The sequence below is a fragment of the Anomaloglossus baeobatrachus genome, chromosome 7 (assembly GCF_048569485.1).
Source record: "Anomaloglossus baeobatrachus isolate aAnoBae1 chromosome 7, aAnoBae1.hap1, whole genome shotgun sequence".
Lineage (NCBI taxonomy): Eukaryota > Metazoa > Chordata > Amphibia > Anura > Aromobatidae > Anomaloglossus > Anomaloglossus baeobatrachus.
In genome coordinates, this window is record NC_134359.1 from 54801734 (window position 1) to 54826600 (window position 24867).

The 24867-nt window shown below is 42.8% G+C and overlaps 1 protein-coding gene across 1 annotated transcript in view; it reads left to right on the forward strand.

The window, feature by feature from the left end:
- The window catches only part of COL28A1 (collagen type XXVIII alpha 1 chain), a 73404-nt gene that overhangs the window by 22676 nt on the left and 25861 nt on the right, over positions 1-24867 (forward strand). The window contains exons 5-17 of the mRNA XM_075319685.1: positions 101-154; positions 2314-2358; positions 3711-3737; positions 5136-5180; positions 5469-5513; positions 6374-6427; positions 12118-12186; positions 12420-12488; positions 14368-14436; positions 16043-16111; positions 16432-16500; positions 16589-16657; positions 16863-16931. Coding sequence (XP_075175800.1) covers positions 101-154; positions 2314-2358; positions 3711-3737; positions 5136-5180; positions 5469-5513; positions 6374-6427; positions 12118-12186; positions 12420-12488; positions 14368-14436; positions 16043-16111; positions 16432-16500; positions 16589-16657; positions 16863-16931 — 753 coding nt within the window. The remainder of the gene's footprint in view (positions 1-100; positions 155-2313; positions 2359-3710; positions 3738-5135; positions 5181-5468; positions 5514-6373; positions 6428-12117; positions 12187-12419; positions 12489-14367; positions 14437-16042; positions 16112-16431; positions 16501-16588; positions 16658-16862; positions 16932-24867) is intronic.

A 24867-nucleotide genomic window follows, 5' to 3' on the forward strand; every position in this document is an offset into this window, starting at 1 on the left:
TCTGCTTCTATTAGGGTAGAAAAGTTAATTATTATTATTATTATTATTATTATTATTATTATTATTATTGTACCATAATGCAGATCCTTCTATTTCATAGGGTAAGAAAGGTCGGCCCGGTGATGATGGTATTCCTGGACAGAAAGGGGGTAAGGTGAGTATTCCTTCCGATTTGAGATCATCTAAGCCCTATCTAAAATATTAAGAGATAGAAATGTAATTAAATGTTATTTCTGAAATACTCTGTACAATGAAAATGCACTAGGCCCCTAGCAGTGGTGTAACCAGAGTCCAGTAGGCCCCAGTGCAAGTTTTGGACCTGGAACTCCCATGCATATTGGTCAGATGTATTGTCACTTGTAGCTTTCTAAATCTTATAAAGACATATGTTTTGCCCTTCTCCACATTATGTAGCAATGCCCTCCATCCTGTACTAATATCCCCCAACCTGGGTCCCTTTCAAGTATAAATGTCCCCCATCCTGGGCCGCTTCCTGGTATATAAGTCCTTATCCTGGGTCTCTTACTGGTATATGTCCTTATCCTGGGCCCATTACTGGTATATATGTCTTACCCTGGGTCTCTTCCTGGTATATATGTTCTTATCCTGGGCCCCTTACAGGTATATATGTTCCCTATCTGGTATATATGTCCCCCATCCTGGGCCAATCTTGGTATATATGTCCTTATCCTGGGCCCTTTTCTGGTATTAATATCCTTATCCTGGGCCCCTTCCCCCGAACATGGTAGTGATCACTCATCACTAGTTACGAGTACAGAGCCTCCGAGCATGGTAGTGCTCGCTCATCACTAGTTACAAGTACTGAGCACCCGAGCATGGTAGTGCTCACTCATCACTAGTTACGAGTACAGAGCCCCCGAGCATGGTAGTGATCACTCATCACTAGTTACGAGTACAGAGCCCCCGAGCATGGTAGTGCTCGCTCATCACTAGTTACGAGTACAGTGCATGGTAGTGCTCACTCATCACTAGATACGAGTACTGAGCACCCGAGCATAGTAGTGCTCGCTCATCACTAGTTACGAGTACCGAGCATGGTAGTGATCACTCATCACTAGTTAGGAGTACAGAGCCCCCGAGCATGGTAGTGGTCACTCATCACTAGTTACGAGTACAGAGCCTCTGAGCATGGTAGTGCTCGCTCATCACTAGTTACGAGTACAGTGCATGGTAGTGCTCACTCATCACTAGTTACAAGTACTGAGCACCCGAGCATGGTAAAGCTCGCTCATCACTAGTTATGAGTACCAAGCACCCGAGCATGGGAGTGCCCGCTCATCACTAGTTACGAGTACTGAGCACCCGAGCATGGTAGTGCTCGCTCATCACTAGTTACGAGTACTGAGCACCTGAACATGGTAGTGCCCGCTCATCACTAGTTATGAGTACCAAGCACCCGAGCATGGTAGTGCTCACTCATCACTAGATACGAGTACTGAGCACCCGAGCATGGTAAAGCTCGCTCATCACTAGTTATGAGTACCAAGCACCCGAGCATGGGAGTGCCCGCTCATCACTAGTTACGAGTACTGAGCACCCGAGCATGGTAGTACTCGCTCATCACTAGTTACGAGTACTGAGCACCCGAGCATGGTAGTGCTCGCTCATCACTAGTTATGAGTACCAAGCACCTGAACATGGTAGTGCCCGCTCATCACTAGTTATGAGTACCAAGCACCTGAGCATGGTAGTGCTCGCTCATCACTAGTTACGAGTACTGAGCACCTGAGCATGGTAGTGCTCACTCATCACTAGTTACGAGTACTGAGCACCCGAGCATAGTAGTGCTCGCTCATCACTAGTTACGAGTACTGAGCACCTGAGCATGGTAGTGCTCACTCATCACTAGTTATGAGTACCAAGCACCTGAGCATGGTAGTGCTCGCTCATCACTAGTTACGAGTACTGAGCACCTGAGCATGGTAGTGCTCGGTCATCACTAGTTACGAGTACTGAGCACCCGAGCATGGTAGTGCTCGGTCATCACTAGTTACGAGTACCGAGCACCTGAGCATGGTAGTGCTCACTCATCACTAGTTATGAGTACCAAGCACCCGAGCATGGTAGTGCTCGCTCATCACTAGTTATGAGTACCAAGCACCTGAGTATGGTAGTGCTCGCTCATCACTAGTTATGAGTACCAAGCACCTGAGTATGGTAGTGCTCATCACTAGTTACATTGTGTTATCACATTTTGTTGTACCATTTCTTTAGGGTTATATTAGTTACCTAAAGTTTTTCTTATTAACAGGGTATAATTGATGTGTCTGTTCTTCTTTTCTCTCTCCGTAGGGGGAATCCGGCCTTAATGGTATTCCTGGAAGAGATGGTTTAGAGGTAAAATTGGAAAATTACACAAAAAGAAAATATTATTACAATGAAATTAGGATTGGGCATAGGGGGTAACAAGCTAGATTACAGGTAGAGGTGGAGGCTCGTGGGGACAGACGTCACTGTAAGATAGCAGTGTAGTGGGAGCGTGTCCCCGGCACGGATCTCAGATAATATGGCAAACGCTCTCGGCTCGGTGTCAATGTTCGCCACAATTCTCTGCAAACATTGTGCAACCCCAAAGCCGTGGACCTTTTACTTATTGAAATGGTGTATTACTAATATAAGTGTTGGAGGATTAGGTGAACCAATCAGTATTTGTCTACTGTTAGATATCTAAGGGTAACATTTCCCCTAAGGAAACCATCTTGAAAGCATATATAGATTTAAAGGGGTTGTCCACATTTGCAATCATTTTTTTTCTTTGCCCAAATGCATATATTTGGGGCTCAAAATCATTTTTGCTATTGTATGTCAATAAAAATTTGGGATTGTTTGCCTTCTGTGTTACAGTGTCTATTGCTGGCTGCAGAATGAGTGAACTGAGAATCTGTCAGTGAGTTTGTTCTAAGGGCCTAACAAGAGAGTTTATAACTCCCCTATCTGTCTTCTTCTGAGCTCTGCTCGGGTAATTTACATCCACAGGCCACTTCGTAGTTGAGTTTGCAGCAAAACAAAGAGTTTGTAAAATCCAAAATGATGGGAAAACTAATGAAGCCCAATTGCAAAAATAATTTTTAGCCCTAAATACATACACTTAATAAAAAAATAATTGGACAAACCCTTTAAGGCGATGTTTTGCTCCCTGTGAAATAAAATATGCAAATAGCCTGATCACTAAGGAAGAGAACGGTCACCCATGCCACCTATTGGTAGTAGCAATCCTAAAAATCAATATCGACAACCCTTTAAAGAGCCTTGCCACACATTTGTGGACATAAACAACTAATAATCTGGTTATCTATTTAGTATCTCCTTATTCAATTACATGTGCACTAGAGTTTTTCCACAGGGAGAAAAAATTGCATAAATAATGCAACATATTGCTTTCCGTGAAATAAACCCCAGAAATTTACATAAAAAGAGATATTCAGATCTCATTTTGGGACGTTCCACGACGGAGCTTAAATATCCGTCTGTGCATAGATCCTGTAATCTGGTTAATATATACAATGAGAAACCATGAATTTAACACTTTCCACTTAACACTTAACAATTTAACACTTTAACACTTGAATTATACAGTTAAGGTTCAGTTATATGATTAATATATACAGAATATATGATATAATTCCTGAATTAATTAATTGTAATTATTTGCTGTTCTTCATAACGCTGGTGATTATTTTTTTTTATAGGGAAAACCTGGATATAAAGGAGAGCAGGTAATGTTTTTGGTTGCATATGAAGACATATGCAACATTAGTATAGTATATATTTTTATACAGTCACAATTCTGTTTCAACATTTTACATCATCCATAGCCATGCCAAAAAAATACTGCAATAAATTACATTTTCTTTAAATTACTTGATTGGGGCTGAGCTGCAACTCCAGACAAGCATAATAAGGGAGGCATTATTTCAGAAAATATTAGTAAAACTTATCCAACTGTTTGTTTTTTGTTTTTTTTTTGTTTTTGTTTTTTTTTTTCTTTGTTTGATTGTTTTTATTTTGTTTTTTATTTTTTTATTTTTTGTTGTTTGTTATTTGTATTTTTTTCTTTTGTTTGCTTATTTTTATTTTGATTATTTTGTGTTTTTTGTTTTGTTTGCATATATTGTTGTTTTTTCTTGTTTGCTTGTTTTTATTTTGCTTCTTTTGGGGTTTTTTGTTCATTTGTTGTTGGGTTTTTTTTCCTGTCTGCTTGTTTTTCTCTTGTTTCTTTTGTGGGGGTTTTTTTGCATTTTTTTGTTGTTTTTTTTCTTTTTTGCTTGGTTTTATTTTGTTACTTTTGTGTTTGTTTTGTTTGCATTATTTGATGTTTTTTTTCATTGTTTGCTTGTTTTTATTTTGTTTTTTTGGGTTTTTTTGTTTTGTTTGGGATTTTGTTTGTTTTTATTTGCTTGTTTTTGTTTTGTTTCTTTTGTGTTTTTTTGCATTTTTGTTGTTTTTTCTTGTTTGCTTGGTTTTATTTTGTTTCTTTTGTGTTTGTTTTATTTGCATTTTTTGCTTTTTTTCTTGTTTGCTTGTTTTTATTTTGTTTCTTTTGTGTTTTTTGTTTGTTTTTTTTGTTTTTGTTGTTTGTTTTTTGTTTGCTTGTTTTTGTTTTGTTGCTTTTGTGTTTTTTGTTTTGTTTGCATTTTTTGTTGCTTTTTTCTTGTTTGCTTGTTAGTATTTTGTTTCTTTTGGTTTTTTTTTGTTTTGATTGGGCTTTTTGTTGTTTGTTTTTTTGCTTTTCTTTGCTTGTTTTTATTTTTTCTTTTGTGTATTTTTGTTTTGTTTGCAACTTTTGTTGTTTTGCCTGCTTGTTTTTATTTTTTTTCTTTTGTGTTTTTTTGTTTTGTTTGCATTTTTTGTTTTTTTCTTGTTTGCTTCTTTTTATCTTGTCTCTTTTGTGTTTTTTTGCATTTTTTTGTTGTTTGTTTTTTTTCTATTTGCTTGTTTTTATTTTGTTTCTTTTGTGCTTTTTTGTATTGTTTTCATTTGTTTGTTATTTTTTTTTTTGGGGGGGGGTGTTTTTCTTTCTTCTCTTTTTACTTTATTACACCTTAAAGTCAAAGCTACAATAAAAAAAAAATAAAATAATATTAACCCTGCCTAAAAAAAATGTTTCATTTTAGGGAGAAAGAGGAGAATGTGGTATTCCTGGTGTCAAGGGAGATCGGGTATGTGATAAGGCCATACAATACTATTTTTGTTTTTAAGAGAAAAGGAGTAAGTTATAATATAATTTTTCAATTTTTTTCTTTTCACTAAGGCTAGGTTTAGACATGGCAAATTTACAGTACAATACTTGTGAAAAGACTTTTATACATAATGCGTTCACACGCAACAGATTATTTTTCTGGAAATTTTAAACATCAGCTATTATTGGCAAATCCACAAATTTTCATGATGAATTTTGCGCTTTATCATCTGTTTGGATTCACTCAATTTTTCTTTTGATTATTTAGGGTCCTGAAGGTCCAACTGGTCCAAGAGGACTGAGAGGAGTGCAGGTAAGGAAACAACGACAGGGAACCCAAAATCTGCACATTTGAACCAATGATATATGAAATCACACAACCAGGACAGATTTTTATCCAGTTGTGAACATTCAGAACTTGATTTATCATTGTCTTTGCACCTGTCTTTCTGTCTAGTTTTGTGTTTTGCACAATTTGTTTGTTTGCACCCAATTCATAATTTTATTTTCACCTTTTTCACATTCAGTTTTATATACACTCACTTGGGTTTTCATATATATATATATATATATATATATATATATATACAGTATATATTTTATTTTTTATTTTTTTCCGCTATGTGGGGGAGTTTAGTGATTCCAGATATTTCACCTGATTCGTCAATTGCAACTTTGTAAAAGTTAGCAAAATTTGTCACAATTCCACCCCAGTCCACTTTGCCGTTTTTGTTCCATTTCCTGGAATTTGCAACTTTTTTGCACTAAAAAGGTCACAAAAACAGTTCAAAACAGGAAAAAATACTTTTTTTTTTTTTTTACTTTCCACCAAAATCAAAAATTAAGTGTGCAATCTTGAAGCATTTGGCACAAAAAAAAAAACCACACAAAAATAATACCACAAGACAAAAAAGGAAAGTGACTTAAAAAAATGCAAATGATGAATAGGGGCCTGAATGTTCCTTTTAAATGACTACAAGCAGAGATTAAGACCACAAGCAATCAAGTTAGAATGTAAAAATTTCTTATTTTACAAACAATAACCTTTAACTGATAAAATATTAAAACTCAATTTAGCTTATCGTTTTTTAATAAAATACATCCAATAACTTCTGGATACAGGCACATGATGTGATTTATCTTGCAGGAATAAGCTTTATTATTTTTATTCAGGGTACTCAAGGACCTCCAGGAGATCAAGGACCTGAGGGATTTCAAGGACCAAAAGTAAGTTAAAAAAAGCATAAAAAACATAAACAAGACACATACTGTGCATGTTAGTAGTAATAATGAAAATGATATGGAAGGTTACCATACAATGTGAGAATATCATACATACATAATGTAGTGGATCTGTGATGGTTTGTTTGGTGCTAAACAGTACAATATGAGGTAGGGACATAGTTGGGTTGCCAACAGTTCAGAAGCCTAATTTTTGGATGTTAAAGGGAACCTGTCTATAAAACACTATTAACTTGTAGACATGGGGCTAATCTGCAGGTTAATAGCGCTTGGAACTTGCCCGTTGCCTGCACATCAAATCCCGCTGCCAGGAGGAAATTGACTTTATTCCTCCGGGCAGTGCTCCTGTCTCAATCATGGCGGTAGCGCCAGTGTAGGTTCAGTCACCACTCTATGTATAAATATAACTGTATCCACGCCCCTCCACTGACTGACAGTATCCTTTAATGCAGTTGAACGGTTGTCAGTCAGAGCAGTGGCCATGGTTACAGCTGCCGCTTTCTATACACAAAGCAGTGACTGAATTTACACCTGCGCCGCCACCATGACGGAAACTCAAACGCTGCCAGAAGGATTAAACTTCATTTCCTCCTGTCATTGGGGTCTGATGTGCAGGCATTGGGCAGGTTAAAAACCCTATTAACTTGCAGATTAAGCCCACATCTGCAGGTTAATAGGGTTTTTACACATGACAGGTCCCCTTTAAGGCAAAATCTGAAGCACCTAGACTTCAATGCAAAGTCTGTAGGAGGATTTTCACCTACTGGGCCTATTTAATAATGATCTTTTCTTACGTAGCTCGGGCCCTTTTCTCCAGTCAAGTGCATCTGCTACATCTACACTAATGCCTCCATTAGCTACTCACCCAACAGGATATCTTGTCCTTGGAGAATTTGTGGCCTTCTCATTCTTTTAAGAATAAGGAGTAAAAAGCCATATCAAGTTATGAATGTAGTTCCTTTGGAATTTTAAGAATATTTTTCTTATTCTTATCATCACCTTAACCCCTTCAGCCCCCAGGCACTTTTCGTTTTTGTGTTTTTGTTTTTTGCTCCCCTTCTTCCGAGAGGCGTAACTTTTTTATTTTTCCATCAATCTTGCCATATGAGGGCTTGTTTTTTGCAGGACGAGTTGTACTTTTAAATGAAACCATAAGTTTTACCATACAGTGTACTGAAAAACAGCAAATAAATTCCAAGTGCAGAAAAATTGCAAAAAAAAGTGTGATCGTACAATAGTTTTTGGGATATTTTATTCACTGTGTTCCCTATATGGTAAAACTGAGGTATCTATGTGATGCCTCAGGTCAGTGCGAGTTTGTAGACACCAAACATGTATAGGTTTACTTGTATCTAAGGGGTTCAAAAAAAATCACAAGCTTGTCCAAAAAAAGTGGCGCACGTTTTGCGCCATTTTCCAAAACCCGTAGCGTTCTCATTTTTCGGGATCTGAGGCTCAGTGATGGCTTATTTTTTGCGTCTCGACCTGACGTTTTTAACAGTACCATTTTTGCGCAGATGCTACGTTTTGATCGCCTGTTATTGCATTTTGCGCAAAATTTGATAACAGCTGATATGTGCGCGGATCGCCGCCGCCTGCCGGCGGCAGGGGGCGGGGCTTACCGGCACACGATCCATGATGTACCCAGTACGTCATGGGTTGTTAAGGGGTTAAAATTCACTGGCTGTGTGGACAGTAATATAAATTTATATTACTGTCCACACAGCCAGTGAATTTTACTCTTAGTGGACAGATTAATAGGTTGCTACAGTGATAGCATCACCACTTTAAGCAAGTTTTTGAAAATTATCAAAAGTCTACAAAACATTAATAGCATATCCACAAAAGTCTTAGGCTATGTCCGCACGTTGCGTCGGTGTACCTGCAGTTTATTCTGCACGTTTTCCTTCCCTTGGTTTTTGACCAAATGGCTTTTGACAATTTTTAGCGCTAAAAACGCATGCGTTTTTACCGCGTTTTTAGTGCGTTTTTAGCGCTTTTTACCTGCGTTTTCACCTGCGTTTCTGAAGATGCGTTTTTGAGATCAAGACACTGAGAAATAAAGTTGAATTAGTCAAAAAGAATGAAAAAAGAGAAAAAAAGTATAAAATTAACTTTTAATAAAATTATATGGGAAATTATCATTTTTAATGTAATAATAGTGGTTATGCACATTTTAACAGAAAAATAGCTAAAGTTTATTAATTTTTTACATTTAAATTTTCGGTTATTGTGTGTGTGTAAAGGAACATTAGAACCCATTATTTTTGCCCAGAAAAGCATGCGTTTTTGGAGCCAAAAACGCAGTTGAAAAGCAGGTAAAAAGCATGAAAAACGCAGGAATTGTGATTTTGGTTGCTTTTTGCCATTTCTCATTGACTCCAATGTTAAGGAAACGCTGCAGAAATGGCAAAAACAACTGACATGCTGCTTCTTTTTCAGCATGGTTTTTGACCACAAATATGCAAATTAAACGCTGCAGAAAAAAAAGCAAAGTGCAGACAGGATTTCTGCTTTTCCAATAGACTGCTGGAAATCAAAAACGCATGCGTTTTTGCCCAAAAACGCTGCTGCCAAAAACGCTGCAGAAACGCGGTAAAAAACGCAACGTGCGAACATAGCCTTATGCCTGGCCTGGGATGCCCCATTGTGACCTTAAAACTGATGGTGATGATGCCATTTGACAATCAGGGGTCTCGGTAGGACACACATGACAACACAGCTACTGTATGTAGTCCTCTACTAAATGCTGGTCACACAGATGCGCTTGGCCCTGAATAAATGTTAGTAGAGAAAGTGTGCACTCTGAAGAAGTGCTGAAACAGGAAACATCTAATATATACAGCTGAGTGTATGTGTGTATCTATGTGTGTGTGTATATATGTGTATATATGTGTATATGTATGTATGTGTGTGTGTGTATGTGTATGTGTGTATGTCCACTAAAGGAATCCACACCGTCACATTTAGAATCACAACATTTTGAACAGATGCCTCATGTGGCTCAGGGAACATCACAGACTATTTTTTGAGGGAAAAATGTATCCCCGTGCTTTACAGTTATTTGCCAAAAACCTGCTTACATTAAAGTGAATGGAGCTGGGAGCTACAGATCATTAATAGGAGCTGTGATTAATTGCTATAAGCAACGAAGGACATTCTTAGTATAGGAAGCTTATGTGTGAGGTAATATGATATCGATGGAGAGACAGAGAGACACATAGAGACAGACAGAGACAGAGAGAGACAGACTAACAGAGAGAAACAGAGAGACATAGAGACAGAGAGACAGAGATAGACAGACAAACCGAGAGACAGACAGAGAGTGAGAGAGAGACAGAGATAGTGACAGACAGAGACAGAGATACTGACAGAGAGAGATAGAGAGACAGACAGAGAGACAGAGACAGACAGAGAGTGAGAGACAGAGAGAGAAAGAGAAAAAGAGAGAGAGATAGTGATAGAGAGCTGTGGACAGAGGGAGAGAGGCAGACAGGGAGAGAGAGAGAGAGAGATGAACATAGAGAGAGAGAGACGGATAAAGATAGAGACGGATAGAAAAAGATAGAGAGACAGACAAAGAGGGGTGGACAGTGAGAGAGATGGACAGGGAGAGAGAGAGAGACCAACACGGAGAGAGAGACGGACAGAGATAGAGAGGTGGGCGGATAGAGATGGGCTAATAGAGAGGGACAGATAGAGAGGGAGTGGGAGAGATACAGAGAGACACTTAGTTACTATCCCGTTCAACGCTGGGTACTACAGCTAGTATATACAGTATAAGTGCAAGGATGGCAGCAATGAGGTGTAGGAATGCAGGTACTCACTGAAAGGAACAGTACTACCTTAACACTTTCAGTGAGAAGCATTGGCAAAAAAAACCATAATTTTTGGCTTTCCACCTATAATTGTTACAGCAAATTGGAGATTAATACCATTCTCCTGCCTGGCCTCTCTTTCTGTATGTGGGGAAACCCTGTGTTACACCAGTCAGAGGCCACAGCCTCAAAAAGGCAACCTTGGACAGATTTGGCACAAGCCACTCCATCTGGCAAATTACAGAGGAATCCCAACCTTGATCCTTTATCCCAGTGTTCCTCAACTCCAGTCCTCAAGAGCCACCAACAGTGCGTGTTTTCAGTATTTCCTTAGCATTGCACAAGTGTTGGAACCATCGCCTGTGCAGGTAACTAAATGATCATGTCGCGGGCGGAAGAGGGGACGCTGCGCTCTCCCACTGCTCGGGTCCGGCTGCTGCTGCTGCTCGGTGGTGGCTCGAGCGGTGGGCCAAATCCCGGGGACTCGAGCGGCGTTCCTCGCCTGTGAGTGAAAGGGGGGTTTGATTGTGGGGATTTGATATTGTCCGTGACGCCACCCACCGTTGTGGTGAGGTTGGTGACACCACCGCTGCTCTGGACGGGGATCCCAGGAGCGAGGGCAGGGAGCAGCCTGGATGTTAGTTCTCCCCTCCGTGAGTAGGGGGTTGGTTGTCCCGGGGCCCGGTGATGGGGTAGGGATGGATGGCAGGCGGGTTACGGGGCCTGGCGAGGTGCAGGGTCGCGAGGGCAGCGCTGTGCCACACGGCACGGTGGTACTCACTCAGCCAGTAACACACACGGATTCTCTGATGAAACAAATGGCTGGATGGACGGGTCCCACAGACGGCTGCGGTGTTTTTCCCCTGACCCCAGGTTGTTAATGTAAGTCCTTTCCTGCACCTTCCGTACGCTCCTCCTGCGCTCCGGTTTCCAGCTGGCTCCCCGGTTGAGTACCGGTGGGCCACCGCCCAGCCCCGGCTACCTACGGTTCCACCAGACTGTCTTCCCGGCTCTCGCAGACGGCCACTACCATCTGCCTGACTGCTACACGAGGGCCCTAGGCTCCAACCTAGGCCCCAGTCTGCGTCTGCCTCTCTGCAGACCTCTTCTCTCTTCCTCTGCCTGGACTTGTCTCGGCTTGTTTCCTGCCTCAGGCCAGCTAATCTCCTCGGTAAGCGTGCCCATCTGCCTGACTCCACCCACCTGGTGTGTCTGTCTGAACCCGAGGAAGAAATCAGGTCTCACTGGGGATGACTGCTGTGAACTGCTGAGGGTGGGGGTGTGTGTGTGTTGTTACCTGTTGTCCAGGGCGCCACAATCACCTTTGCAATATCACAATAATACACTCTGTTGATGGGGCTTGAGGATTGGAGTTGAGGAACACTGATTTAACCCCTGTCAACGGATCTAGTCTTACAAAGAGTCCGCTGGCCAGATGAGTGAACCAGAGGCAAGAGGAATCATCACGCAGGGTCAATACCGACCGGTCAGGAGGCAAGCGGATGGCCAAAATACATGCAGAGGTCAGACAACAGGATATCTAAAATAGCACACAGGAGCAAAGTATCAGAGAAACCAAGTCTAGGTGAACAACTTAAATAACTGGCAGCTACAGACTGCCTGCTGGAGTTTATATACCAAGTTCCATGGATGTCTGAAGGAGCTTTCATCCAAAAACATATCCATAGATTCTTATTTACTCCTATTTTTTGATTCTAGCATGTATTCAGAAAGCAAAGCCTTAATGTATCAAGCAGCACTCATGACGCAGGGTGCTATTTATCTCCTATTAAACTTTAAAAAAAAATGTCTTATCATAAATTAAATAATTAAATGCAATTTTATTAATTTGCACAGGGTGATAGAGGTGTTGCTGGACCACCAGGAGTTCAAGGTGAAACAGGAATAGGACTGCCTGGAGCCAAGGTAAAATAACTATAAAGTTCTGCTTCCTAACAGCAGTCAAGTACGGTATATAGTGCGATTTTCTTCTTAGATTTCTTCTGCAATGAAGAATATGGACAGGTCAGAGCTAACCTAGGGGTCTAAACATGCAGACCCCCAACATTTAGCTCACCGTTGGGAGAGCTGTCTTGGAGAACTCATTTTAATTGATCTTTATTAATAGTAAATCAATTGATATAATTTATTGACTTTAGGGAGACATGGGTCTACAAGGAAGACCAGGACCAAATGGGCCACCAGGAATTGGAGAACCAGGACCAGCGGTAAGTATCTCTTCACATTACCAATGGTTCATATTGAATGGAGATATTGAGGTATAGACTTTAAAAAGAACCTATTAGTAAAAAACAAAACAATATAGTAATCTGCAGGTCAATACAAATTTAACTACATGTGGCAGTCTAACTGAAAGTTATTGTAGTGCCAACGTCACTGCTTTGCTCTGCCTCTACCCAGCAGGGACGCCAACTCACTTGTCGCCACGGTTAGATTGCACTGCCCTGCCTTGCTTCCCATGGTCCTCCACGTGTGAGTCTCCTGCCTCCTGCTCCCAGTGTCTGTGAATGCCACACAGGTCTTCCAGGATTGCGCATAGTGCATGCGCGTGTCTGCCTGCCCTTCTCTTAAAGGGCTGGCGCTATTTCCCTGAAGTGCCTCTCAGCCTATCGCTGAGAAGCATGAGATACTTAAGGCATCCTCCAATTAGGGCAGGTGCCTGAGAAAGATGGTCAGTTAGTTAGTGCATGTCTGTCTAGCTAGCTAGTTATCAGGTCCCGTAGCATACTGTCCGTTACCGGTACCTCTGTCCACCCATCAGTACATGCCACCCTGTACCGGCCGTGCCCTCTGGACTCGCCTGTCCGCCTAGCAGTCCTGTCTGTGTCTGGCATCCTGGCAGCACATGTCAGTTCCACACACTCTGCCAATCCCATCCATACCCTCTGTACCTGTCTACCTCAGCCATTCCTGCTGCACCTGTTAGCACTAGCGACTCTACCAGCCTGTATGTGAGCCTGTCTGTACCTGAGCCCATTCCTGACCTGGGGGTCAGCTTCCACAGTTCCAGTCACTGCCCTGGGAGTGGCACCTGGCGTCTGCACTTAGTCAAGCCCCTCCCATGTCTGAGTAAGACCGGATCTCCCATGTGGTCTAGTGGATCCACTCCTGCTCATCAACAGCGGCGAGCATAACAGTGAGGTTTCAGGTTGAAAATAACATATTTCCCTGCTGTGCAGCATGTGTGCACAGAGCAGGATGTCGGTCATGGAGCAAAGGGAGTGATCACCATGCGCTCACTGTGTGAACTGTGACAGATCACAGCCCCCGGCTCCACACCGATGATTGGAAGAAAGTGGCTGCAGGGAAAATATAACTTCTTTTTCTCCCAGAAGCTGCACTTCCAATTAGGCTGCCACATATGTTTAAAATGATATTTACCTGCATATTACTAATACAACTGCAGGTAAATTATTTTCCTTTTCTTGATGAGAGGTTCCCTATGATACATTTTTCCTCCTAATAACATCAATAGAATTACATAGTATGATAATTGGTACTGAAGTTTAGAGAAGGTTTTGCATATTACATTTTTTGAGGACATGATAAAAGTAAAAAAGTAATATACATCTAATTTCTATTGCATCAAGGTAAATTTGATTATCTGTCCTTCATAACAAACCAGTTAATTAGAAAAAGCAATAACCCAGTGTTTTCCCTACGTACGTTTCATGCCGGGACAGGTTTCTATAATCTATCCAGATTCTGACAGATCTTCAAAATCTTTTGTAGTTGAATTTATGTCGTTTTATAAAATACCCACAAGCAAATAATTATCATGTGCTCATCTCATAATATACATATCTAAGATATAAGATGTAGACATTACGACGAACGCTGAATGAACAGCCTAACGTACAGTATTGGCTTTATATGTTGGACACAATCAGGTAAACAATTGGCAATATAGCTTCCAGCCATACTGCTTTTGTAAGTCGTCTTATTAGGAGCAACATGACAGTATCATTGTAAAACAAGTTACAACAGGACGGCCAGTAAAGAAAAGAGTGTTCAAGCCTTGTAGTGCCAACTCAGCAGGTATTACAAGTGAAGAATGATATATTGTTCATGATTTCATTGTAACAGGGACCTCAGGGATCGCAGGGGCTTCCAGGAGAAAGGGGACCACAGGGAGAAGGCTTACCTGGACCTAAGGTAACACCGATATATGACGTGAAGGGAAAATCTGAAGACAAAAAAAGAATGAAAATTATATTATGGACTTGTTATTTGTGTTATTCATTAATATAATATGTACAGTAAATGAGTTAGTTGATGTGCACTTTATACACTTTTTTGCACCATGCTCTGTGAGGGGACCATGGTTTGGCTGGGAGAGTTGTGGGATAGCATATGCAATTGTGCAAAAAAAACTATGACGCAAAAAATGATCTAAGTCTGGGGTCAAATGAGTGGATAAAAAATCAGTCGCTGTAATGTTTGCAAGGCGAGCAAGGGGTGAGTGGATCGACTGGACCAAGACAACGATCACTGACCTGCAGGAGCGTACCTGAATGGTTACCGAGTCTTCAATAAAGCCACTAGTGGAAATAGGCGAGCACATTGGTATGTAGCCGACAAGGGCAACCTCAGAGGATCACATTATATACATGTAGCGCCCCTGAAGCCATCAGGGAACTACAAGGTTCTGCATCCTCATCAGGATGCGGGGCCTACCCCCTAGGGACCCGGTGACCCAGTGCCGGTAAGACACAAACATTACTTATAATCCGAGTGTTTCACCCAAACAAATCCCCCATATAATGGTACCCAGCTAGGGTTGGACCAATGGATTGCCGCCTAGAGGTGCAGCCAGTCCACTCCACTAGTTGACCAGGTGGGAGGGGCGGACTGAGGAGAGGAGAATAGTGTAGTAGACAGTAAGGAGTGAAGGTGGACGTGAGGAGACGGACTGTCCTGAAGTGAGCAGTAACCTGGTGCTTAGGAGGGTAGTTGCCGGTGGAGTACGGTGGAGTACTCTCGGAACTACACACCAACGGGGTACAGGACCCTAGGACAAGCAGAAGCTCCAGGCAGGCTTGTTAACAGTGAGGGGACCATCAAGGACCTCTCTGACCCTAAAAATCCGAAGACTCAGTAGCAAAGGGAGAACTGGGGACCGGACCAGAGACTCCAACCCCACAGGGTTCACGCTACTGTCAGGCAGACAGCAGTGGAACAACCACCAGACGGGGACCCCCAGTTGCTCTACGCCACGGGGACCCACCAACCAGAGACAGGTGCAGGGGAAGAAGGCACCAGATTACTAAACTGACACTGGGAAATCGGGAACTTGTAGGTGAAACCAGCCGGCCTTGGGTAACCAGCTACCACCAGCAAAAGTGAGTATATTGTGTGGACTCTCTTCTTCTATCACCTACTCTCTGGGTCCCGGCCCTACTTGCGGAGGGCCTACCATCCAGGCTGCCATTAACACCAGCCACAGCAGTGGATATTGTGCAGCGGCGTCTCCATCTACATAGCCGCACACCGTAAGTGGCATCACGTGTGAACATTATTCTTATCCCCTGTAAATATTCCCCTTTACAAAAAGGGCCCAGGGCACGGAACGGGGCAACGCCCACCAAAGTGACATTTCCCAGATATACATCGCCCGGGACTGAGTACCCCATATTCCTGGGCGACACATACACAGCTGCACAAAGGAACCTCAGAACTAAGAATGGAACACAAAACTACTGCCAATTGGTAAATATTTACCAAGTATAATGTAAAAATAATCCATTGTTTTCTTGTATAGGGAGACCGAGGATTTGAAGGACCTAGAGGATCTCGCGGCCCACCAGGTCCTAGCCTTCAGGGTGAAAAGGTAGGATTTGTTTAGACAAACTTTTTACTTAACTGAACCATGTATTAAACTATCAATATTTTTACTCATTTTCTGGATTTGTAATTCTTCCATTTACGCTTGATCAGGGTTGTTTTCTTATTAGACTTTGTTAGACAAACAATAAGGACAATGCGTCTGAAACGCGTCCTATTTACCACCATGTATTCTTGTTTTTAACCGACTGATCTATTTTTAAAGCATACCCAATACATGGAGTTTTTTTTAATCTTATTATTGGACTTGTAGGCTTGATTTCTTCCCTTGGTTTCTTTTTTTCTTATGAGTATCTTATTTTCTAGGGAGATTTTGGTCCTCCTGGTCTGCCTGGACCAATCGGTTTACCTGGTATAGGAATACAAGGAGAAAAAGTAAGACAAAAATAACCTAAGATTATAAAGTATTGGAGAAAAGATACTGACCTTGAATGTAAAACAAAATATTCTTTACTTTTTACAGGGAGTTCAGGGTCCTGTCGGGCCACCAGGTATGAGGGGACCACCAGGAGAAGGACTGATGGGGCCTAAGGTAAAATATACTTCAAAATAAGGACTAAAAAATACCACATCAATTGGAATCTTAAGTGCAGATCCCACTACATTTATAGATATTATTCTATAGGTATGTGCAGTAAAAAAGAAAAGTCATCCATAGGGGGGAAAATAGAAAATGCAGTCCATATAAGCACACGGTTCGTAAAACTCTTTCTCACTTATAATCTCTGTCTATTTAGGGGGACCAAGGTTTGCCAGGAGAATCTGGACTACCTGGAGAAAGAGGAGTCGGTGAACCTGGAGCAAAGGTGCTTAATAGTATTGTTAAAGTTTGCTTTTTAAAAAATTTTATCTAAATCTGCATATTTATCCATTCTCATTGCTTCCAAAATGTGCCTAAATTAGAACATTGTCGTATATGAGACTGACAACCGGCAATGGTGACCTCAGAGTTTCATCTAATCTGCTGAGATTCTATCCACTTGTTCTTGGACATTATTAATAAAAGTAACATGTAAAACAAATCAGAAAACAATCACCAAATAGAAGATTCCTTCTCTGCATTACTAGGCAGAAATGCTGTCATGGATGTGTCACGGCTGGCTGACAATCCAGTGGCAGCGAGTTCTAGAAAATCCCAGAGTTTAGCAGCATCTGCTGTTATCTGACAGTTCCCTGTTACTCCAGCAGCGGACTCTAGGACCCTGGGAGACTGTCGTATTTCTTTTCAGTTACCAGCCTCTGACTTCCTTTATAAGCCTCACCCTGGAGTAATTTGGGTGCGGTTTTCAGTTTCTTTGTTACTGAGCTCTGGAAAGGTCATCTTCTGTTGCTCCAGAATTCTGTGGTTGCTGCAGCTCAGATAAGTGTTGTCTTTTAATATCTACCAGGGCTCAGGTGATTGTAGTTCTGTTTCCCCTGTATTCTTCACCTAGTTTCTTCCTTTAGTGGTGTTGATGAAGAATTCATACCTTCCATCCTTACTTAGGTCACAGATCAGGATTTGCCTAGGGTTGAGGTATTCCTGCTCAGCGACAGGTGCGGAACCTGTATAGGGCTGGTGAGGGCAGAGATGGGTGAGCTGCAGGTTGGTATCAGGGGTCACCACTTTCGCCCATTCACTAGCTATAGGGAATTCCTTTCCCATTCCCTTTGTGTTGTCCTATACGGCTGGCATAGCATCTATCCCTGGCCGTGACAAATGATCACTCTCATTTCAACAAACTTTACATACATCAATAGTACACATGCATATAAGCAACTCTGTAAAGTATCTTATCAGAGAATTCTGCTTCTCTCCCCACTTATAAAACACTTCTTACCTACCTTCTGAACTCACCATCCATTATGGAAAACAGCTCAAATCCATCTTGATAAAAATAACACAGACTGCCAGCACACTGAGTTAATTATATATAGAGAGGGAACCACGGGTATATGCCGCGCTTAAAAACCACGAAGTGGAAATGATGTGAAAATTTCTCTTTTATTTACAGCATTCCTACGCGTTTCAGAGACAAAGACCGTCTCCTTCTTCAGGGAAAAAAGAAATCAATCAATTCAAAGAAATTTGATGATTTCTTTTTTCCCTGAAGAAGGAGACGGTCTTTGTCTCTGAAACGCGTAGGAATGCTGTAAATAAAAGAGAAATTTTCACATCATTTCCACTTCAGTGGTTTTTAAACGCGGCGTATACCCGTGGTTCCCTCTCTATATATAATTAACATTCTATATTGTTATACGGGGCCGCTGCTTGAATCACACGGACACTCACATGCTTTTGAAGGAGTTGTGACTGGCACAACCCTATCAGGTGAGTGTTACTGTTCCTTTCCTATCATCACTTGTTATATCGGGTAAGACCCTATTGCGCTCTTTGTCTCCCCACTTTTTAGCACACTGAGTTGTCAGGTTACACCTCCTGTTATACTGAAAAAAGGGGGGGAGGAATGAGGAGCACTCAGCATAATGAGAGACCTGGTAGACACAAGTGGGTAGACTGTGCTGCAGCCTTTAGCAAATGTTTCCCCAATCGAGTGCTGGATTCACAGCCACACAGCTCAGTATTTCGGGAACATACCTTTTATGCCGCTGTTGTTCCTTGTGTTTGTGTGATATATACATACATGTTGTAGTGTAGTAGCAATTATACTACAATAAAACAACAATAAAACAGCTACAATAATAACAGCTACGAACAACTAAGATCCTGCGCAGAACCCTCAAACTCCCAGGCCTCTGGTAGAGGACCCCAGAATGAGAAAGGACAAAATAACCACCCACAGGGGGTGAGGAAGGAATTTTAATTGTATATATATATACAGTGCCTACAAGTAGTATTCAACCCCCTGCAGATTTAGCAGGTTTGATAAGATGCAAATAAGTTAGAGCCTACAAACTTCAAACAAGAGCAGGATTTATTAACAGATGCATAAATCTTACAAACCAATAAGTTATGTTGCTCAGTTAAATTTTAATAAATTTTCAACATAAAAGTGTGGGTCAATTATTATTCAACCCCTAGGTTTAATATTTTGTGGAATAACCCTTGTTTGCAATTACAGCTAATAATCGTCTTTTATAAGACCTGATCAGGCCGGCACAGGTCTCTGGAGTTATCTTGGCCCACTCCTCCATGCAGATCTTCTCCAAGTTATCTAGGTTCTTTGGGTGTCTCATATGGACTTTAATCTTGAGCTCCTTCCACAAGTTTTCAATTGGGTTAAGGTCAGGAGACTGACTAGGCCACTGCAACACCTTGATTTTTTCCCTCTTGAACCAGGCCTTGGTTTTCTTGGCTGTGTGCTTTGGGTCGTTGTCTTGTTGGAAGATGAAATGACGACCCATCTTAAGATTCTTGATGGAGGAGCGGAGGTTCTTGGCCAAAATCTCCAGGTAGGCCGTGCTATCCATCTTCCCAAGGATGCGGACCAGATTGCCAGGCCCCTTGGCTGAGAAACAGCCCCACAGCATGATGCTGCCACCACCATGCTTGACTGTAGGGATGGTATTCTTGGGGTCGTATGCAGTGCCATCCAGTCTCCAAACGTCACGTGTGTGGTTGGCACCAAAGATCTCGATCTTGGTTTCATCAGACCAAAGAACCTTGAACCAGTCTGTCTCAGAGTTCTCCAAGTGATCATGAGCAAACTGTAGACGAGCCTTGACATGATGCTTTGAAAGTAAAGGTACCTTACGGGCTCGTCTGGAACGGAGACCATTGCGGTGGAGTACGTTACTTATGGTATTGACTGAAACCAATGTCCCCACTGCCATGAGATCTTCCCGGAGCTCCTTCCTTGTTGTCCTTGGGTTAGCCTTGACTCTTCGGACAAAACTGGCCTTGGCACGGGAGGAAACTTTCAAAGGCTGTCCAGGCCGTGGAAGGCTAACAGTAGTTCCATAAGCCTTCCAGTTCCGGATGATTCTCCCAACAGTGGAGACAGGTAGGCCCAACTCCTTGGAAAGGGTTTTGTACCCCTTGCCAGCCTTGTGACCCTCCACGATCTTGTCTCTGATGGCCTTGGAATGCTCCTTTGTCTTTCCCATGTTGACCATGTATGAGTGCTGTTCACAAGTTTGGGGAGGGTCTTAATTAGTCAGAAAAGGCTGGAAAAAGAGATAATTAATCCAAACATGTGAAGCTCATTGTTCTTTGTGCCTGAAATACTTCTTAATACTTTAGGGGAACCAAACAGAATTCTTGTGGTTTGAGGGGTTGAATAATAAATGACCCTCTGAATAAACTTTTCACAATTTAAAAAAGAAGAAATAACATTCTTTTTTGCTGCAGTGCATTTCACACTTCCAGGCTGATCTACAGTCCAAATGTCACAATGCCAAGTTAATTCCGAATGTGTAAACCTGCTAAATCTGCAGGGGGTTGAATACTACTTGTAGGCACTGTATATATATATATATATATTGAAAACTAAAAAGTCTGCATAGGAGAAATTTGGGGGAAAATACAGGACACAAGGCATATAATGGCCAATAATAGTGATAATCTTCAAGTTACCTAAAATGACAAGTACATTTTAAGGAGTCAATAACTCGAAAGTGATGTCTACATCAGGGCCTTGGGGGAATGATTACCGATTAGCTGCAATTTATTATCCTCAGGTGTTGGTTTTTGGCTGTGTTTCAGCTACATTAAGGCACATTTATGATTTGAGACCACAGTTTAGCTACATTGCCTACAGGGAGCCTGAGACACGCCCACTGCATCATTATTGGTTCAAATGTAGCTCTGCCTTCTCGGATTGGCCGCTGTGTATAAACACCAGGAAGTCAGTGCAAAGACAGAACTAACATAAAGTAGAGTTACTAAACCACTAAACTGAGAATTTGTACAGCTGCTTTAATGCTAACGTAAATGCTATATACATACAGTACGTTACAATTGAAAGATCTTCAGCTAATATTTGTATATAGAGGAGCATTCAAGCACGCACCCTAAATTTATCAGGACTAGTGATGAGCGAGTACTAAAAAGCTCGGGTGCTCTAAGCTCGGGCCGAGCCTCCCAAGATACTCGTGTACTCGGGCCGAGCAACGAGCCCAATGTTATCCTATGGGAGACCCGAGTATTTTTGTGAAATGACCCCCCGGCAGCATGTAGAAACCCTAAAAATGTCACAAAAGTCTCAGAAGAGTGCTCAAATGACATGGCAACAGCATGGGGAAGACCCCTTGAAGCATTTATCACTCAAAAGTCACAGCTGTGAACAATTTTGTCCGCGTTTCACGCCATTTTTACGGACTCACCAGAAAACCTTCCAAAATGACCCCAAAATGATTTTTCATGGCAGAAATGTTAAGGGCACATACCCAATAGTGAGACAGAGCTGGTGTATGTTACTTTTTGAGATTAATACATGAAAGATTTTACGTGAAAACATTGTGTGGCACTCCGATGTCCCTGAGAAGAGACGTACATGAAGGCCTCTTGAGTCTAATGTGCCCATTTTGAGGAAGTGAGTCTTTGTAGTATTTTCCTTTGCCAGGGCAGTCCAAAATTGTGAGGTTCACCAATGCCCCTGCATACAGACGTGCATGAGGGCCTGTAAACCTGAAGTGCCCATTGTAAGGAAGTGGGTCTATTGTAGTATAGCCCTTAGGCAGGGCAGCCAAAAATTGGGAGGCTCCACATTGTCCCTGGATAGAGACGTGCATGATGGCCTGTAAACCTGAAGTGCCCATTGTAAGGAAGTGGGTCTATTTTAGTATAGCCCTTTGCCAGGGCAGCCAAAAATTGGGAGGCTCCACGTTGTCCCTGGATAGAGACGTGCATGATGGCCTGTAAACCTGAAGTGCCCATTGTAAGGAAGTGGGTCTATTGTAGTATAGCCCTTAGGCAGGGCAGCCAAAAATTGGGAGGCTCCACGTTGTCCCTGGGTAGAGACGTGCATGATGGCCTGTAAACCTGAAGTGCCCATTGTAAGGAAGTGGGTCTATTTTAGTATAGCCCTTAGGCAGGGCAGCCAAAAATTGGGAGGCTCCACGTTGTCCCTGGATAGAGACGTGCATGATGGCCTGTAAACCTGAAGTGCCCATTGTAAGGAAGTGGGTCTATTGTAGTATAGCCCTTTGCCAGGGCACCCAAAAATTGGGAGGCTCCACGTTGTCCCTGGATAGAGACGTGCATGATGGCCTGTAAACCTGAAGTGCCCATTGTAAGGAAGTGGGTCTATTGTAGTATAGCCCTTAGGCAGGGCAGCCAAAAATTGGGAGGCTCCACATTGTCCCTGGATAGAGACGTGCATGATGGCCTGTAAACCTGAAGTGCCCATTGTAAGGAAGTGGGTCTATTTTAGTATAGCCCTTTGCCAGGGCAGCCAAAAATTGGGAGGCTCCACGTTGTCCCTGGATAGAGACGTGCATGATGGCCTGTAAACCTGAAGTGCCCATTGTAAGGAAGTGGGTCTATTGTAGTATAGCCCTTAGGCAGGGCAGCCAAAAATTGGGAGGCTCCACGTTGTCCCTGGATAGAGACGTGCATGATGGCCTGTAAACCTGAAGTGCCCATTGTAAGGAAGTGGGTCTATTTTAGTATAGCCCTTTGCCAGGGCAGCCAAAAATTGGGAGGCTCCACGTTGTCCCTGGATAGAGACGTGCATGATGGCCTGTAAACCTGAAGTGCCCATTGTAAGGAAGTGGGTCTATTGTAGTATAGCCCTTAGGCAGGGCAGCCAAAAATTGGGAGGCTCCACGTTGTCCCTGGATAGAGACGTGCATGATGGCCTGTAAACCTGAAGTGCCCATTGTAAGGAAGTGGGTCTATTTTAGTATAGCCCTTTGCCAGGGCAGCCAAAAATTAGGAGGCTCCACGTTGTCCCTGGATAGAGACGTGCATGATGGCCTGTAAACCTGAAGTGCCCATTGTAAGGAAGTGGGTCTATTGTAGTATAGCCCTTAGGCAGGGCAGCCAAAAATTGGGAGGCTCCACGTTGTCCCTGGATAGAGACGTGCATGATGGCCTGTAAACCTGAAGTGCCCATTGTAAGGAAGTGGGTTTATTTTAGTATAGCCCTTTGCCAGGGCAGCCAAAAATTGGGAGGCTCCACGTTGTCCCTGGATAGAGACGTGCATGATGGCCTGTAAACCTGAAGTGCCCATTGTAAGGAAGTGGGTCTATTGTAGTATAGCCCTTAGGCAGGGCAGCCAAAAATTGGGAGGCTCCACGTTGTCCCTGGATAGAGACGTGCATGATGGCCTGTAAACCTGAAGTGCCCATTGTAAGGAAGTGGGTCTATTTTAGTATAGCCCTTTGCCAGGGCAGCCAAAAATTGGGAGGCTCCACGTTGTCCCTGGATAGAGACGTGCATGATGGCCTGTAAACCTGAAGTGCCCATTGTAAGGAAGTGGGTCTATTTTAGTATAGCCCTTTGCCAGGGCAGCCAAAAATTGGGAGGCTCCACGTTGTCCCTGGATAGAGACGTGCATGATGGCCTGTAAACCTGAAGTGCCCATTGTAAGGAAGTGGGTCTATTGTAGTATAGCCCTTAGGCAGGGCAGCCAAAAATTTGGAGGCTCCACATTGTCCCTGGATAGAGACGTGCATGATGGCCTGTAAACCTGAAGTGCCCATTGTAAGGAAGTGGGTCTATTGTAGTATAGCCCTTAGGCAGGGCAGCCAAAAATTGGGAGGCTCCACGTTGTCCCTGGGTAGAGACGTGCATGAGGGCCTCAAAACATTAAGTGTCCATTGTCAGGAAGTGGGTGTATTATAGTATAGCCCTTAGGCAGGGCAGCCAAAAATTGGGAGGCTCCACATTGTCCCTGGGTAGAGACGTGCATGAGGGCCTCAAAACATTAAGTGTCCATTGTCAGGAAGTGGGTGTATTATAGTATAGCCCTTAGGCAGGGCAGCCAAAAATTGGGAGGCTCCATGTTGTCCCTGGGTAGAGACGTGCATGAGGGCCTCAAAACATTAAGTGTCCATTGTCAGGAAGTGGGTGTATTATAGTATAGCCCTTAGGCAGGGCAGCCAAAAATTGGGAGGCTCCACATTGTCCCTGGGTAGAGACGTGCATGAGGGCCTCAAAACATTAAGTGTCCATTGTCAGGAAGTGGGTGTATTATAGTATAGCCCTTAGGCAGGGCAGCCAAAAATTGGGAGGCTCCACGTTGTCCCTGGGTAGAGACGTGCATGAGGGCCTCAAAACATTAAGTGTCCATTGTCAGGAAGTGGGTGTATTATAGTATAGCCCTTAGGCAGGGCAGCCAAAAATTGGGAGGCTCCACATTGTCCCTGGGTAGAGACGTGCATGAGGGCCTCAAAACATTAAGTGTCCATTGTCAGGAAGTGGGTGTATTATAGTATAGCCCTTAGGCAGGGCAGCCAAAAATTGGGAGGCTCCACGTTGTCCCTGGGTAGAGACGTGCATGAGGGCCTCAAAACATTGTTCCCATTGCAAAGGAGCGGGTCTCCTGTCGTTGTAATGTCCATTCTGCAAAGAATGGGCGAAAAAATTTACCACTGGGGGTATACCTGAAACAAAGGCCTAAGTATTGCAATTTGTAACGGTCATCATCATGGTGGCGCATGAGGAGAAGGAGGAGCAGTCCAGCGATTATCCAAAGTCCAGAAGTGTGTACCCATGGGTGAGTGGAGGTACATGGCAAACTTTAAATTCCGCTCTCATTTGCTGATGGTGTGGTGAAGTCTGGCCCAATCCAACCCTTGTTCATCTTGATCAGAGTCAGCCTGTCAGCATTTTCAGTTGACAGGCGGGTGCGTTT